The sequence below is a fragment of the Rhinatrema bivittatum genome, chromosome 3 (genome assembly GCF_901001135.1).
Source record: "Rhinatrema bivittatum chromosome 3, aRhiBiv1.1, whole genome shotgun sequence".
In the NCBI taxonomy this organism is placed as follows: domain Eukaryota; kingdom Metazoa; phylum Chordata; class Amphibia; order Gymnophiona; family Rhinatrematidae; genus Rhinatrema; species Rhinatrema bivittatum.
Window position 1 is genome coordinate 60,117,244 of NC_042617.1, and position 17,602 is coordinate 60,134,845.

Here is a 17,602-nt window from a genome sequence, read left to right on the forward strand (position 1 = left end):
TTTATTTATTTATTTATTTAAGTTTTTTATATACCAACATTCAAGACAATAGTCCCATCATGCTGGTTCACATGAAACAGGAGTGCAAAATAAGCTTAAACTTGAACAATTGTGCGGAAAAAGCAGTTACATGTAACATACATGTAAGATAAATCGAAGACTAAAATATGTGTCAATTTGAAGTGAATTCATATGATACAGTATCGTGTAAAATCAAGGCAAATCTCATGAAATTATAACATAGTTTCAATTGTATCATAATATATGAGATTTTAAAATATTCCCTTTCCTATGAGAAATGCTAGGTTATTAAAAAAGAACCTGCTTTTTGTTTTCTAAAATAATCTTATAATATTTGCAGCAGCAGTAAACTTCTGCTCACCATACCTTTTTTTTTTTTTGTAAAAAATTGGCCCAGGTCACTATTGATATTAAGATGACCTCTTGTTTTTACTCATCACAAGATAATTGGGATGTCTTGATTATTCTGGCTACAGAAAAAAAAAAGCAGTACTAGATTGTAGACTAAAATAAAAAAATGTATGGCATAACAGTTCCCTTAAAGTCTGCGTAACACTTCTATTTACCAACGCAAAGGAAAGCATGTTACAGTTTTCTAAAGATATTATTTATAACACAGTATTTGGACTAGAACATGAAATAATAACTCTCAGATACTTTATAAAATCTGTGAAGCCATAAGAGGTGGGTTCTTGTCCATATATTTTATTTATTTATTTATTTATTTTTTTGCTAGTGGAAACAGAAAACCTCTCGTAATGAAATGAGCTAATAGAAAACATTTTAGAACGTAAAAATGATTTTACATTCATTTGTTTCTCATTTTTACATCTCCCCTACAAAATAAACAAACTCTTGCAATACGCATAAAGGAAATTTCATCTTGTTTTTCTTGAATGTAGTATTATTTTTTGGCCTTGTTGGGCCTGTTTCAGTGTTCCCCTCTCCAGCAGCAGGCAGAGTTCACCATCCCATTCCTGTGCGCCCACTTTTTAAGGGGATGTCTTGTTTCCGCGCTAGAGTTTTGTTCCCAAGAAAGAGGAATTTTCCTGTTAAGTCTCCTGCGGTTGACAGTCTTAACTGTAGTTATAAGATAAGAGACTGGTGCTTTACTGGTTCACAGGTTCTCATTCTGATACGTCTGATAAGATAGGTTTAAAAAAAAAGAAGGCAGGTTTTGAAATGGTGCAAGCCTGCACTCTGTAGGCTGATGTGTTCAGCATTTTATGTATCCCCTTCTCCCCACACACCTCTTTTTTGGTTTTTTTTTTCGTGGATGTGCCACTGAAATAAACATCTCAGCAATCTAAAGGCAGAAATCTTAGGGATCTTGGCAGGTATATCCAGACAGATTGGTACTGTAGGCAAAGGCATATGAGGCTGGGTGCTGGAAAGGGACCTAGGCGGAGGCTCTTTTAGGTTATTTTAAGCTTGCGCTCACTCGGGGTTTTTTTTTTTTTTAATTTTTTTGCATTCTGTAGCCCACTCTCCCGCTTTCAAGTCTGAATAGGGCTGACGGGCTGCAGGACCATTTTCTGGGGGTCAAGTCCTCCTGGTGCTTTGTCACTTACAGACATCCCTTCGCCGCATGGCTCGGGTTTCATGCATTCCTTCCTAAAGAGCTATTGTGATAGGCAGGTGCAGGTCCATTAAAATGGAAATGTATTTGGTTTGGAGGGGGGTTCATTAGAGCTGATTTAATAATGAGAGGGCATTGGGGAGGAGGGGATTAGGGTCACTGATTTATTGTAGCACAGGATTTAGCAGTCCACTAATTGCTTTGCAGTCCCTCTGTATCCAGTGCTCCTGATGTTCTCTCGCATGCAGCATTGTTGCTCCGGGACTTAAAAGTTAAATGGTCCGTTTAAATTCCACATTTTCTTGTCAGGAAGGAGGAGACTGGGGAAGAGGCTAGATTCCTCCATGTCCTATTACCTACTCTTTTTCTAAAAGGGGGCTGCTTAGGCTTAGTTTACACTAATGAATATTATTGGGCGGGGGATGCAATGATTTACGGGATCAAAGAACTTGTATTACATCTGTGTTACTTGTATCATTGCACAATACTGAGGACAGGAGACTGCTGGCAGTGCTCCCAGCGCACACATCTTCAATGAATAAAACATTGGGCCAAAGAGAAAAACAAACTTACAATTCCTCTCCTTGTAAATGAGTGGGGTATTGTTCTCAATAAAGGTGTGGGGTGTGAAAGGTGGCTTCCCAAGTACTTGCACGGACACTGCCTCCCAGAGCCTGACACTATACATCGGCCCATCCTTAGTGCAGGTCTCACTTCATGTTTTAGCATGAATTTGTCCACACAGACTTAACCCTGGCATGTAACAGGGTTTTCTTGCCTGGAAAAAAAGGCACATGAAAACACCAAGTGGCACAAAGGGGAAGTTATAATCAAATCTGCACTGCAATCAGAGCCAAATTTTAGCACAGGTGTGCGTCACTCATGGCTCTGCGAGATGCAGTAAGGTAATGGCATGCAATGCCTTGTAATTGAAAAAAAAAAAAAAAAAGTGTGTTACGTGGAAAAAAAAATGCTTTTTTTTTTCCCCCTCAAGAGACATTTGCATGCCATTCCACTGCAAATTCACGCTACAGAAAATAGGGTAATAGGTGGGTGCTGAGCAGCAGAATCTTAACATGCTCACCAAGGCACTGTCACTTTTAAATGAAAACACCCATTCTAGAGCATGGATGGCAACACTGATGGCTAAGAAAACATTTGCTCGTACCGGTAGACTCACATCAGCTGGATTCAGCTAAGGAAGCAATTCTATTCCTCATCCTGGAAAACAGCACTGCTAAATTTTCAGGGCAGGACCCAAATGAATGGATAACCAGTGTGCATGGCTGTCCTCTGCATTGGAAGAGTGATTTGCTGTCAGTCCCCAGATTTGTGAAGGCAGATGCCTGATCTCAAAAGCTTTTGCAAACTAGTCCACAGGGGCGGTTCTATAATCAGGCAGGGTGAGGCAGCTGCTTCAGGAGGCAAAATTTGGAAGCAGCAAAAACTGCCCCCCCCCCCCCAAACTCCTCTAGCAGCCGCCTCACCCTGCTGCCAAAACAACAAAGGACTCGTGAGCCTCTGGTGAATAGTCCTGGGGGAATTCTGTGCTACTGCAGAGCACCAAATTTGTATAGAATTCTCCCAAAAATGGCAAAGATGGAGGAGACCCTGGTGTGCCACGAGCAGAGCTCATCCCACTCGTGGCAAAGATGAAGGCCCCGATGAGAGTGAGTGTGTGTGTGTGTGTGTAGAGGGGATGTGTGTGTGAGAGATTGCGAGCCTTGGGGGGGGTGTGTGTGACAGAGCATATGTGAGGGTGCTTGGGGTGTATGAGAGAGAGCATGTGGGAGGATGCTGGGGGGGGAGAGAGCATGTGTGAGGGTGCTTGGGGGGTGAGAGAACATGTGTGAGGGTGCTGGGGGGGGGGGGAGAGCATGTGTGAGGGTCCTTGGGAGTGTGAGAGAGAGCATGTGTGAGGGTGCTGGGGGGAGAGCATGTGTGAGGGTGCTGGGGGGTGACAGAGCATATGCGAGGGTGCTTGGGGTGTATGAGAGAGAGCATGTGTGAGGGTGCTGGGGGGGAGAGGGCATGTGTGAGGGTGCTTGGTGGTGTGTGAGAGAGGATGTGTGAGGTGCTGGAGGGGGGGGGGGGGGGAGCATGTGTGAGGGTGCTTGAGTGTTGCTGCCAGAGAGAGGGAGCCTATGTGAGGAGATTGTGAAGGATTGTGTATGTGCGTGAGAGATTGGGAGCTGGTGTGTGAGAAAAAGGGATTATGTGTATGTGAGGGTGCTTGTTTGTTTGTGAGAGAGAGAGCCTGTGTGAAGGAGTGTGTGAGAGAGAGACATAGGTAGCTTGTGTGAGGGTGTATGCGTGAGAGAGAAAGGGAGCCTGTGTGGGTATGTATGCAAGAGAGAGAGAGACCCTGTATGAGGGGATGTGTGTGAGAGAGTGAGGGAGCCTGTGTGTGTGAGATAGAAAGAGGGATAGAGAGAGCCTGTGTTAGGGGCACTACCGAGAAAGGGGTCAAATTCTGGGAGTGGAGATAGTGGAAGGGGTTGAGCCTAGAGGTGGAGGGGAGAGGTACTGGCAGGTGGAGGAGTTGGGTCCTGAGAAGGTAAAGTGGCCTGGGGAGTAGGGAGACCGAGTGGAAGGGACACTCTTACAGTGAACTTCTAGGGAAATTCTGCATCTTTAAGTAATAACTTTTTTTCTGTATTAATTTAAAATGCAATTACTTAAAGACTGTCATGGATATTGTGTTATTTTGACCAATATAAAGTTTTTGCAGAATTTTGCAGGCCTGGGGAAAGAGGAGGCTCCTGTGGCTAATGAGAGTCGAGGTGAGAAGAGACAATGAGAGTGCGTGTGTGTATGGAAGAGGGGGAAGTGAGTGAGGGTATATGTGTGGTGTGCGCATGTGTGCCTGTGTGTGGAAAAGGGGGGGGGGGGGGTGTGCACATCTCATCCCTTGCCTCAGGCAGCAGATTGCCTTGAGTCGCCCCTGCTAGTCCACCATGTCTGTGACTGTCCGTGCTACTGAACGGTCATGCAGTGGGGAGCCTGTTTACTCTCTTCTCTGTGTTAGAGTCTTCCCTGGTGAAAAAGGCACAAGCAACAAACAAGTATTGCCGTACGCTGTCAGATGTTTTCCCCTCTCTTTCTGGTAGAGTCTCTGTCAGTATAATCCATTTCCAATGGGAAGCCTGTGGCAGCTGTGGGATCAGGAGGGCAGGTTGAGTCTTGATAGGAAGCGCCCTCCATGGCACCAGCAAAAGTTCCTCCAGGGCTCTCGACAGGGGGACAGGAGTTTGAGTTGAAGGGCTCCTTTTTTTTTTGTGCTTTTTAAGGGATGAGAAACACCCACTTGAAGGATCCTGATGGGGCAAGCACTTGCTTTTCCGCGCGCTGACTGCGTCAGGCATTTTTATGCCACCTCTATCCCAGGAGTTAATTTTAACAGTAATGATGGCCTGCTGTTTAGCTTGCCTTCCTGAAATCCATGGTAATAGCCAATAGGTTCATGAGGGGATGCTAATTTTAGTGCAGATTTTCTGTTTATTTTAGAGAGTATTTTTTCCACAAAAATATCCCTCACATACCAGGGGGCTCGATGTAATAAGGGAAACATCAAAAGTGCACTGAAATTCAGGGCAGTTTCCTAACACACTCCTTAAAATATGCTTTCTCTCCCCATGTGGTAAGTAAGCTAATTGTCTGATGGTGTATGAGGAGTTAAAAAGTACACTGACTTGAGCAATGGACACAGAAACCTAAGGCTGAGTGCACATTTTTAATTTGGGCCAGTCTCTACAATTTGCACAAGTTTAAAATTATGATTTATGCACACACAAAACTGCTTTCAGAATAGAACACATATTTGTCCTTATCAGTTATATCGTAGGTGTGGCAAACATGCTGTGTGTGCCCAAAGCATGTTTTCTGCTCCTAAATCCCATGCACGGGTCCCAGTGCCATTACTGGCTCTTCTGCCATTAGACTCAGGGTAGCAGTGGAGCCATACTCCGCCTCTGACCAGGAGTACAGCTGCCAGCGCTAAGACGGCAGGAGTTAAGGCAGCTCACCTCTCTGCACTGGGGGCAAATAGCTTCATTAGCATGGGATTTCCATGGGAGGGGGGCTAAGAAATATGCAGAGTTTTAAGTGCATATTTTTGTGTGCGCAAAACACCTTGTGCATCATGATAAACACTGCACACAACTGCGGGTAAAGCCGTGCACTCTGCTGAGTGCCCCTTATTACATCGAGACCAGGATTAAGTTTAGCAAAATGTGCAATCTAAAAGGTGGGTTAAAACCCCCGCACCAAGATCAGTGTGCCTTATTTGATTGACCCCCTAAGATTCGTGCACCTCATGCACCTCAGCATCTTTGGCCAAGCCGGTTTACTCGCATCCCACCCTGTGGATGGGTGGTGCGACCTCTCCGTTTGCCAGGATGCATGGGTGTCCCCCCCCCTTTCTCACACTGGGTGTAACAGGGAATACCCCTATGCAGCACACTCTGAAGAGCATAGCAAAACTGCGCATGACAAAGGTCCACCTACCGGGCTTTCCTTTGCTTCCTGCTGCTCTGGTGGAAGTTTCCCGCCTTGCACGCCGCGTGCCGGTGTTTACAGCCGGCACGCGCGGGGCCTGCTGAAGGCGGAGCTCCTGAGCCTGCACCGGCGCGGCCGTTAGATCTGCTGGAGGCGGCAGCCTGGGATACAGCAGCAAGGAGAGAACCGAGAGCGGCAGGGCTGAGTGCTGTCCTCGCAGTGGTTGGGGAGCGGGAGGTCCCTGCCCAGATGTTTTCCTGCAAGCCTGCGGGTGCAGAGAGGCAGCCGTTAGCTTAGGCTCGAGGCTGTTTGGCAGCGCACTGAGCAGAACATAGGAAGGCAAAAGAGCGCGAAGCTTTCCTGCCGCGCGCTGGCATGCCCGCCCTCGCCTGCGCAGCTGGTCACGTTAGAGTTAAATCTGCATACGGGGGTTCGAGTGTGTACCCAGAGGATATCCCTAAACGGGGCAGAAAGGATGGGGACCTGTCAGAAATACAAGTAGCTTAAAAGAAAACCAATGACGCAGTTCCAATCTGAAAACGTTAGCGTTATTAAAGTTCTTTCCTCACATCCTGTGGACTGCCTTCTTTGGTCATTGCCTAAGATAGGTCATTGGAAGACCCCAAACTTTGCTTATTTAAACATACCCTGGTTTAATAAAGATTTGAACTTTATCTAACTACTTTGTTGGTTTTCCTTTAAGATTTAGGGCCAAATAGGATTTTCTTCCCTGGAGGCCAGCGTTCTAAAGGCAAACAATGTTTTTGCAAAGGCTGCTGTACAGGTTAAAAGGACAAACAGTGTGTGTTATTTGTGAGAGCATTTTCCGTTTAATGCACAGAATTTTGCTATTTGTTTATCAGATATTTTTTGCATAGTTTTTACACATGCAAAATTTCATTTAAATTCATTGTTAACAAGTGTGAACATTTTGGAAAGCAGCTAATTAACTATGAGCGTATAGTAAAACTATGCATGAAAATAGTTTCCCAAATTGGATTTTACAAAAGCATTACTTGTACCTCAGTGAAGTATAGTCAGATTTTGTGAAAACGTTTGTAGGAAAATGTGCTGTTTTTCTCCCAGCCTTGGGGCCTGATTTACTGAGGCTTTTCTCCCATTCTGAGTGTCTGGGGAAAATGCTTAAGTAAATGAGGTCCTAATTTACATGGATGTCCTGCATATGCAAAAAACTCAATCGTGCGCAGAGTTCCTCTCCCTTTAGTGCATTGGGCCTCCAGGGGACAATTCCTGTTTGTCCCACAGAAAACAATGAAAGGCACATTTAGAACATTAGTTCCTTTTAATTAGTGTTTAATTTTCACGAAGGCATTCAAATAGTACATCTCACCAAAACTCACTCATTTTGCTCACCCTTCAATCTTCTTTGCCAACAAAACACTCTCCCTGCCACACAATGCCTCTACCCTCACCACCCCTCCTCTCCCGCGTCCCTGCCCCTAACAGATCCCTCAGTTCTTACTTTACGATCCCTCATAAGATAACTCCCTCTCTTAGTTGCTACCATCTTGGATTTTCAACTTCATGCCTTGACTTACATATCTTCAATAATGTACACTCTGTATATAGTTTTATAATCATATATGCTACTTCCTCCCCAATGCTTCTATTGTAAATAGTTCCTTGCAATCTATGCAACTCTGCCTTTCCCTCCCCCATGCAACCCTTTCAACTCTTCATTCCCCTCCCTATATGCAATATACAACCCCTATCCCCTCTATACACTCTGTCCATTTTCATCCCCCCTCTACCCCTTTCTTTCTTTCCCCCCACTCCATCCCCCAATCATTTCTCTCAATACCATCTCAGTTATCCAACAACCTCTATTTAAGTCTCTCTATTTAAGCCTCGTTCATTATATAGTTTATTTAATTTTTATTTTATTCACTGTTTTCCTATAAGTTCTATGTAAAGCTTCTGTTCTGCTGATTTTGAAGTTATAATGTAAACCGAACTGATGTTATCCTACGAAGTCCGGTATATAAAAACCACAAACAAATAAATAAATAGTGTAAAATATTTTGGGATGTTGTACCTCTCTTGGTTTCTATACTAGCAAATTACATTATTCTGTTTTTCAGAGAGGACAGGCATTTGACACATTAGAGGATTTAATACATTCTACTATGATAGGAAGAGAAATAAAAAGTAAGCAAAGTAAGCAAATACTTTTACAATAGAATGGCAGTTGATGAATTTCATAATTAGAGCTAAAAAAAACAAAAGAAAGAAAACCTCAAACCAATATCTTTCAGTGAAAGGGAACTGTAGGGGTCTGAAAGACAAGTTTATTCTGCCCTCTCTTATGCTGCATTGTGGGGGAAGCAGAGTCACAGGGCTACCACAGTGCTCAATATGGCCACGAATTCTGCGCTTGCACTTACTTCTTTAAAAACAGCGACCACCCTCCCCCCCCCCCTCGACCCACAAAAAGAAGGCCCTCTGGAATTCTTTGCAGATGTCTGAATTTGAAGGTTTTCTCTTCTCCTTAAAGTCAGATGTGCAATTTATGAAGCGCGAAGGTCGTGGATGTCCTTTGCTTCAGACCAGAAGTTCCGTTGTAATGCACAGGCATTTTATATCAATTTGGAAAACTGACTGATCATCATAGACTAGCCGGTTTGTGCTGTGCACGGGGGCAGGCGATGCTAAATTGTGTGTTTGCTTTAAAACCGTGAGGCATTTGTGAGCAGGCACAGAGCTTCATATCTGAATAATTCTGCTGCCTACTTTGCAATCTCCATATGTTGCCGGAGGCAGTCAGAACTTAGTTTTGCCCCTGACCTCGTCAGTAAGCCTTTTAGTTAACCTTTTCTTTAAACTATTAAACTAAATGATATACTTTTCATTGCAATACAAGTTAAATTTACATGGGAAATGAAGGTTACTTAAGTAATCTTGTCATTTGTCAAGTAGAAAGGCTTGTCTGCAGCCAGCATTAACATTTTTTTTTTCTGCCAGAGGTACAGCCTTTAGCAGTGAGGATTGACGGCAGTAATAACATTATTTGCTTGCAGACTTTTAAAGCGTAATGGAAAAGAGTTAAAAGCATACCCTTGATGCACACAGAGTTGGGTGGAGTGGCTGGGCTTCGCCCTTCGGTAACAGTCAATCTGGGCACCAACTCTTCCTCTAAGACTTCACTTTCAGCTTGGTTTGATAGAAAAGTTCAGGGGAATAGCACACTTGCCTTTTGAGCTTTGTTACATCCCCCTCCAGTTATAATAGTCTGAATATGCCAAAATCTATAGAGAAATCAAGCACGGGTAAAGGAATAAATAAAGGCACACGTTTCAGCCGCTTCTGGTTTAACTTGAAATATTTCATTTCGTGATCACTGAACGCCGAGCATGCAATGGCTTACACTTGGGGTAGACTTTCTGGACAAGAAAAAAACAAATGTTACAAAAGTTGTTGTCCGGTGTAAAAGAAGAAAGAAAAAGTCATTTTATAGTTCCCTGTTTGCCTTGACGTAGCATTATTGCCCATTCAGTGAGCTGCAATTAAAAATGCTGAATGAAGCCCTGTGGCATGTTACTGTATGAGGGTTGCTAAATCCTTTTCTTAGCAGTGGTTGTGAGAGTCGGGCTTTAGTGAATACACTATTGCAGGAGGCTCTGTTGTTTGCATATACTTACCCACTGATGACAGCTTAATAAGGCCTTTTATTTTGTGTTTTTATTCAGTAGGCTTGTCAGCTTTTGTGTGTAGTCTGACCTCTGCCTTTTTTTTTTTTTTTGTCTGAAAAGGGCAGCTGTGTCCCTATAATTTGTAGTAATAGGGAATCCTGAAGTGACATGAAATGACTGGCTGCGTGGGTCTGAAAGCTGAAAGAACTTAGGGTACTCAGGACTGACGGATATTAAGAAAATCAAACCGGATAGTAAGAATGCAGTTAATTCCTCTCAGTTGATTGGTATACACTTTCAGTTTGAAATCACTGCCTTTAATCTGTTTAGACAAAAAAAAAAAAAAGAAATCACCCCAAATAGCAGCAATTTTATTCTTGCTATTACAGAATTATGTATTTGTTATAAAGTCTAATTCCTCTTCTGATGTCCAATGTAACTTAATTCCATGCTCAGTGGACTGTATTATTGTGCATGCCCTGTGACTGAAACCTTGAGGCAAATAATTTCTTTTGCAGCAGCCTTTTCTGAAAATGTCAAAAGTGTAACCCCTTGGGGCTATAGCCGCACTCTGTCTTTTGTCAACCTAAACTTGATCAAGTGCTGCATTTACAAAGCGATATGACATTTCGTGCCTATGGCAGTAATCTTTTGAATATGCGGTCCTTTACTTTTATCATCTTCTATTTACACTGTTCTCTTCTGATTGCCCTTTGTTCCTTTTGATTTTACTTGAAGCCTGACGGTGTATCCTGAGTTGTTTCTTCTAACTAGGTCTTAGTTTTCTTTACTGCGTTCTTTCTATAGCCGTAGACCACAATGACAATAACAAAAATGTTTCATTTAAGTAAGAAGCTCAATCAGCTCAAATTAGAGAGGCATATTTTCCAAATGTTTGGTTACGGTAATGCTTTATATCTTATTTCATATCTTGCTATGATATCAACAGAAAACACAAGTAAAACGTCAGACTTCACAGCCATAAAGTGTGCCTTGTAAAAAAAAAAAAAAAAAAAAATAATAAAAGCACTGATTCTTTAAGTCCTGCTTTCAGATTCCTAGACGCTGTAATCAAAATCAGTACCAGGGAACAAGGCGTCAAGCTGCCCAAGAATCTGCAAGTTGACATTTTTGTATTGCATTTGCCTACTAATTGAAATTATCATCCAGTTTTTCTTACTTAGTACAGTTCCTTACTTAATTAGGGTCATAAAACATTTACTGCTTTATTTCTGCAGACTCCTTAAATCACAGTACTTAATTAGCCACCGATGGCTAATTTCCATGTACACCATACAGCACAACTAGAGTGTCAGATGAAAATTTGGGTTGAATGAACGGGGCTGATTTACTGAAGGGGTGCACTAGTTTTTTTGCTCTGGTGCAAAAGTTGTAGCAGGTTTAGCAACGGAAAAAAAAAAATCCCATAGGGATTTTTCATTAGGGGAAAAAAAAACACAATGGTGCAAAATTGATGTAATTTTTACACTAACAAAACTGCAGACTTTTAAAACAGGAGTTTCAATCTGTATTCTTTCAGCTCTAATTTCAGTAGTTTTTTCAGTTCTTTTCAAGTTGATAATTTGTCTCCTCTGTTTTTTCTTATTATAGCTTTTTTTTTTCTCCATGATTTCAGCTGTGCATTTTATTTTCAGACTGAATATTATTTTTAACTATTTGAAGTACACTCATCTTTCTTCGGCGAACCTCTGCTGTAAACATCTGCCTTGGTGCCTGCCAGAATCATGTCAGCCCTCCTTGTGCTTTGCTTTGCCCATAGTTATAGGTAGGGTCAAATTTGCAAATGCAAGCCCCTTTTTTTAGTATGGAGCTCTGCGTTGGAGCAGCCTCAGGTGATTCCGAACTTTCAGACTGTTGCCTGCACGTGTATCTCTTGGAGCAGACATTTTGCACCTTCTAAAAAGCTTTGGAAGGAAAAAAAAAAAAGGAGTTATGTATATCAGCGCCGACCTTTGCATGCAAACAGAAACATTTTGTAGATGATTCTCTCTGCATTTCTAAAATAAATTGGCTTGTCTACTCTAGTATTGTATTGCCGAAAATAAAAATGTACATTTCACATTTTCTTCGTCCGAGTTCCATCTTCTTGTTGATTTTGTAAACCAAATGCTTCCTCTGTGCTTCGCAGCCACCCTTTGGGGGCTATTTTGGAATACCTGCCACGAGTGCATCTGTGTTGCCAGAATCCGACAATGCACAGTTTCAAATAAGCCCTTTCAGTTGCTTCTTCTTTAGTTTAATGCATATATTTTACTATTTATTTATAGGAATGCTGTCAGAAAGCTCTTTCCAAAATGTAATTTTAATTGAAAACATTAATTTACAATAATTCCAGTAAAAAAAAAAAAGGCACAAGCTGGCTTAAACATAAGTGATTTATACCGTGCTTGCTTGGTGTTTGCAGTGGGTGTTAGAAGTGGCTTGCAGCCTACCAGCTCAAGCACTTGCATTAATGACAGAAGTTTAGAAATCGCCTGTGAAGGCTGACATGTTCTATGGCTTTTAAGCAGGACATTGTTACTTCTGTGCTAGCACATATGTCAAAATATATTCCCACAGAACACTTAATTCTTTTAAAATGAAGTTTCTTGTTGATAGTCTTAATTAGAAGTGCATGGCAAAATGAATGTTTTAAGGTTTCTTCTTTCCTTTTTTAATTATTTATTCTCTCTCTCTTTTTTTTTTTTTTTAGTTATATGGCTATTGTTATCAAGATAGCAATGATATCCCGGACACATTAACCACCATCATGGAGCTAGGTGCACCATTAGAGATGATTCAGCTGTTACAGACCTCCTGGGAGGACAGATTTCGAGTAAGTACTGCACTTATTGATAGGACCTTTAAGTGGGATGGAAACATAACATAACCCCAGAACTTGCTACAGTTTGTGAAATCCTCTTTGTGCTTGGCAATGAGCCACCTTTCTCTGCATCACATAACCTTCATGCATTGTAACAAAATGGACTCTTGGCCTCGAAAGCTTAGGCATCGATAAATCTATTGTCCTGAAGAGTGCCATCCGCTTCGGCGCCATTTTTGCTACTGCAGATTAAATGGCTACCCTTCTTTTATTTATTTATATGGTTTGCATTCCGCTTTTCGATGCTTCAGAGCAGTTTGCATTCAGGTAGTGTGGGTATTTCCATGCTCTGAAATTTCAGATATAGCAGTAATTACTAGGAATGTGCAATCGTTTTTCCTGAATTAGGCAATGTCAACGAAATTGCCTAATTCGGAATGGTTTGGGAGAACCGAAAAACGATTGATTTTTTTCCAAAATTTCGGAAAAAAATTCATTTTTGAGTTAGTGCACGCTAACTCCCGATAGCGTGCACTAACTCTGCCAGGTTAGTGTGCACTATCTGGAGTTAGTGCGCACTATCTCCCGATAGTGCGCACTAACTCGAAAATCAGGGCCCCCGAAAAAAAAACCAAACCCAAACCACGGGAAAAATGAAATTCCCAGGGGGAGGGGGCACGAAACTAAGCCCGGCATGAAATGTTTGCCCGAAGCACATCTCTAGTAATTACTGCTGGCTCATTGCTGGACTTTTCTGATGAGGCGCAGAATAGGACTCTTTCTGGAAATAAGTGTTACCATTTATTATTGGTTGCCGCGGCGTAGAACATTCAACATGTCTAGTTTCAAAGCTGTCAGTATTTGCTACTTGAAGTTTGTACTGTAATCCAATGATTTTGAAAAAGAGTTTTATCGACTGAAATTTGTAGCTACCTTTTCATGGCTTTAACTTACCAAAACTAAAGCCATTTTAAGTTTTCATGAATAAGGGACGGGGAAAGTTTTTTTTCTATAAATAAAAAGCAAGTCCTGAACAAAACAGTTGCTCCTGAACCATTATCTAAGTTGGGGTATGATTGGTCAAATGATGACAGAAATTAACATGCAACTCACACCTATAGGGCTGACATATGAACCTGATGAAGCACTGTGCTGAGATCTGGACTTTGGAGCCAGAGGCTTGGTGCTTTTCACGTTCCTACCCAAAATAAGCCTGACAGGGTCCAGCACTTATTAAACAGTGCTTACAATATTCTGAGCTATCAAGGGATTCATGGGAGGAGAGGGCCAACAGGTAGCAACCATACCAAAGTTTAGTGAGGCAGAGAGTTTGCAAGGACAGATTCAAACTTTGAACAAAAATACAATTTCCAAAGCAGAGGATCTCTTTTAAAGGGATAAAAATTTCCAGCAGTAACAGGGACTCCTGCAGGACAGTTCCATTATACAGACCATCAAGAAATGATTTCTACCTAAAAAGCTCATTTTCACTGTGCGCACGCTTTAAGTACTTGCCCTTCTGCCTTTCAGTTTTATATATGGCATGATAAAAAAGGCGAGCAAAAGCTTGCAAATTCAGTGCTGTTTAGTGCTGATACTAATAGCCCTAGGATCTGGTTTCAAACTGTCAGGGTCATTTATCAAATCGCAGTAGGGCCTTATTGTAGGCATTAGGGCCCTAACGCGTGCGATAACGCCATAACACATGCGATAAATAACGCATCGCAAGATGCATATGCAAATTTTTAGAATTTAGTCAAAACCGGTTATCTATTTATTTACCTCAGCAAATTCCTCTGAAAATTGTCTTCTCTAGGAATAGTTTGAACTTGATTCACTATAGCATTTCTCTCATTCTTTGTCTATAGGAAAGACCTTGACAAATCAAGCCCTAACCTAGGGCCTGCTACACTAGATCCTTGTGGGTGGGGGTAATTTTGTAATTGCCTGCAGGTACTTTTGCTATGAAAATGATCCCACCAAAGCTACTTGCACATATCTACACCTGCTAATGTGTGTGCATAGAGTTTTCAAGGAAAAATACACGCATGCTTTTGAAAATGTAAAAAATATGCACATAAGTGTAAACCCCTCAGCAACTCTGACCTCGGGAATGCCTCCGCTCAGTGTGGGCACACATGTAAGGCATACAGGCTTTAGGTGCCTACTTTTACTTGTATATTGGATGGACAGTTTTGTAGGAGCCCATTTTCTCAGTCAAAGCCCTTTTTTTTTTTTTTACTCATGGAAATGGTTTTGAAAATTGCCCTCGCGGTCCTTAATGCAGCTGTGATGTAAATTACTTAATTTGTTGCACTGCTGAGCTCAGTATCCCATATGGTAAAGATTTTAGTGTTAACTGGAAAATGGGGTCATTATTTTCATGTCAATATTAAATACGCAATTGTATACTATTTGTTCTCCCGACAAGCAGCTATTGGTGTTTCAGGATAATTTATAAAGAAAACTAAGTGTGTAACAGACTATGACATGGAGAGGTAGTAAGCATCAGGCAAGGGATATTCTATTGCATGCAATCAGACTTGCTTAACTTATTATTATATATTAGTTTTTCTATAGCTGGTGTCCAGGTAAGTAAAATCTCAAAGCTTTCCTAGCCTGTGTTGTGATAATTCTGGAATGGAATGATGGAAAGGTGCTCCAGTTTAGCATGCAGGCTGGGTTTATACATTTTACTGTAAATATTTTAGTTCAGCCTTTAAACATGGTTCAGTGTTGTCTTCTCCCCTATAGAAATGGCCACATATCCTTTCTTAAGGAAATGTAAGTATTTTGGGAGGCGTATAGTTCCACTTCCTAAGCAACATGACATGCCTGTTCTATGTGACGTCCAGAGGGATTGTGCATGTGTACAGTGTGAGAATTTTGTGAATATTAAGTAGAACAAAGGAGCAGCCAATGCTGCCCTCCCATAATCATGCCGGTATTCATTTACAAATTCAAGTTTCGACACAAGCCTCTTGTGTTATTTGAGAAAAAATAATGTGAAACTACAACTGTGTCAGCATGCTTTTTTTTTTTAATTGGTAGATACATTCTCATGTTCTCATGATTTCTATTCTGTGAAGGGATTTTTTCAGACATCCTCAGCTTTTTGCATTCTTCTAAGACACATACTTCCTTAGACACATTATTTATTGAATTTTGAACTTAGTTCTCTTGATCTTAGAAGCACTGTTAGAGGAAAAGAAGGTACTTTAGGAACAAAATCATCTGAACTGTAGTCACACTGGTATAAATACTATGTATTTTAATATGCTAATAGTTATAATGATGGTTTATACAGCTTCGTGATAAATGGCATGTGCTTAATGATATGGTAATCAAGTCAATAGTATTTAACATCTAGTGTAATATAAATCCCACCAAATGCAATATGTGACTTTTTGTTTCAGATATGTTTGAGTTTAGTTCGACTTTTGCATTACCTGGCCCATTCCCCCCTTGGATCCATATCTCTGCTGGATTTTCGTCCTCGGCAATTTGTGATTGTGGATGGTGAGCTAAAAGTGACTGATCTGGATGATGCTAGCATTGAAGAAGCATCTTGTTCTAGCAATAGTGACTGTTTTATGGAGTTTCCAGCGAGAAATTTCACACTTCCATGCTCGGTTGAGGGCAGATGTCAAAATATGAATGAGAAAAGGAATCTTTACAATGCATACAGGTAGATTTCATTTGTTTTTATCTCCTTTTTTTTAAACACTTAGTTAAATGGTATGTAACACATACGCTATAAGCATTTCTTAAATTATTCTTTCCAGTTATTTGCTGTATGGGATTTAGTCATTTATGGAAAGCTCACAGTAGAGCTTTTCCAAAGTTAGCAACTTTGAAGCTGATGTACTAAAGGAAGAAAAAAAAAATAGAAAATGCCGCTTTGCTTGCAAAACCAGCAAATAATGTGCACATACCTTACCATTTTAGTATGTGATGTGGCATTTGCAAATGCTTTTCCCTTCACTAAGAGTAGAATTTTGTGCATAATTTTATACTTGCAAAATGTTATTGAAATTAATGCTTAGTGAATTGTTGTAATGCAAAATCATGCATAGCAGTTCATTCATTTTTACCACATAGCTAAACTATGCACAAAGTTAACTTTGCAGGCTGGATTTTGCAAAAATATAACTCTTCCTCTGAGGTGTAGTCTTCTTGCAAAATTTCCTGTAGTAAAACTATGCATTCTTATTTGCATACAAATCCCGGTAAGAAAATACTATGCACTATTTTGCTAATTTTTTACAAAGTTTTGCTAAGTTTAATACAACACCATCAAAGCTCAGTTTTCATTTTTGTAGTTTCTTCTTCTTTGATTTAAAAATCTGCCTTTTTAATAATGCCACAGAGATGAAGAAAGGGCATATGAGGTCCTGAAATCTAAGGTGCAGTAACAGCTCTGTATATTTTGTTTTGCTGAACAAGCAAAGAAATCACAGTCTTTGAAGTGTCTCATTTTCTTGGGACCAATATGACCCCAAAACAACCATCTTTACACTTACTATGTGTTTGCTATTTTACAGTTTTCTGTTTGCAAAAAATCGATGCTAGCCCCAATTTTACAAATAATTATATTTCAGAGCCCATGGGAAATTTGAACTTACTAGTGAGACCTTTCTTGGTGCACTAAATTCTAGACTTATAAGTCAAACCTCTACAGTACCTCTAAAGTTCAGGTTAAGGTTCTCTTTCATAATGTTGTCAACAGCTTAGGCTTGGATTTTCTAAAATCGCAGGGCTTTGTGAATCACATGGTAATGGGAGGCGGGGTGGGCGAAGCGGGGGGCGGGCCTGCAAAAGCCGGCAGTGATCGCACCACCGCTGTGTTATAGCTGCCGGCTTTCGCACCCAATAGCGCACTGTGAAAGGTGGTGCTATTTAGCGCACTACTGGCAGCGATAAGGGGTCTTACCTTTTCGCTGTCAGCGAAGTTTCCGTGGCGTCCGCCTCGACGCCGCCCCAACTCCTCCTCTTCCAGTCCCAACGCCGCCCCGACGCCGCCCCTATCTA

General features: G+C 41.2%; 1 protein-coding gene and 1 long non-coding RNA gene across 2 annotated transcripts in view; one reads left to right on the forward strand and one right to left on the reverse strand.

The window, feature by feature from the left end:
- Nucleotides 1–9,276, reverse strand: part of LOC115086874 — a 41,648-nt gene extending 32,372 nt beyond the window's left edge. The window contains exons 1-2 of the long non-coding RNA XR_003855356.1: nt 9,173–9,276; nt 6,107–6,362 (exon numbers count right to left, since the gene is read on the reverse strand). This is a non-coding gene — a long non-coding RNA (uncharacterized LOC115086874). The remainder of the gene's footprint in view (nt 1–6,106; nt 6,363–9,172) is intronic.
- PKDCC (protein kinase domain containing, cytoplasmic) overlaps nt 1–17,602 on the forward strand; it is a 128,505-nt gene that overhangs the window by 18,542 nt on the left and 92,361 nt on the right. The window contains exons 2-3 of the mRNA XM_029593307.1: nt 12,461–12,583; nt 15,988–16,259. Coding sequence (XP_029449167.1) covers nt 12,461–12,583; nt 15,988–16,259 — 395 coding nt within the window. The remainder of the gene's footprint in view (nt 1–12,460; nt 12,584–15,987; nt 16,260–17,602) is intronic.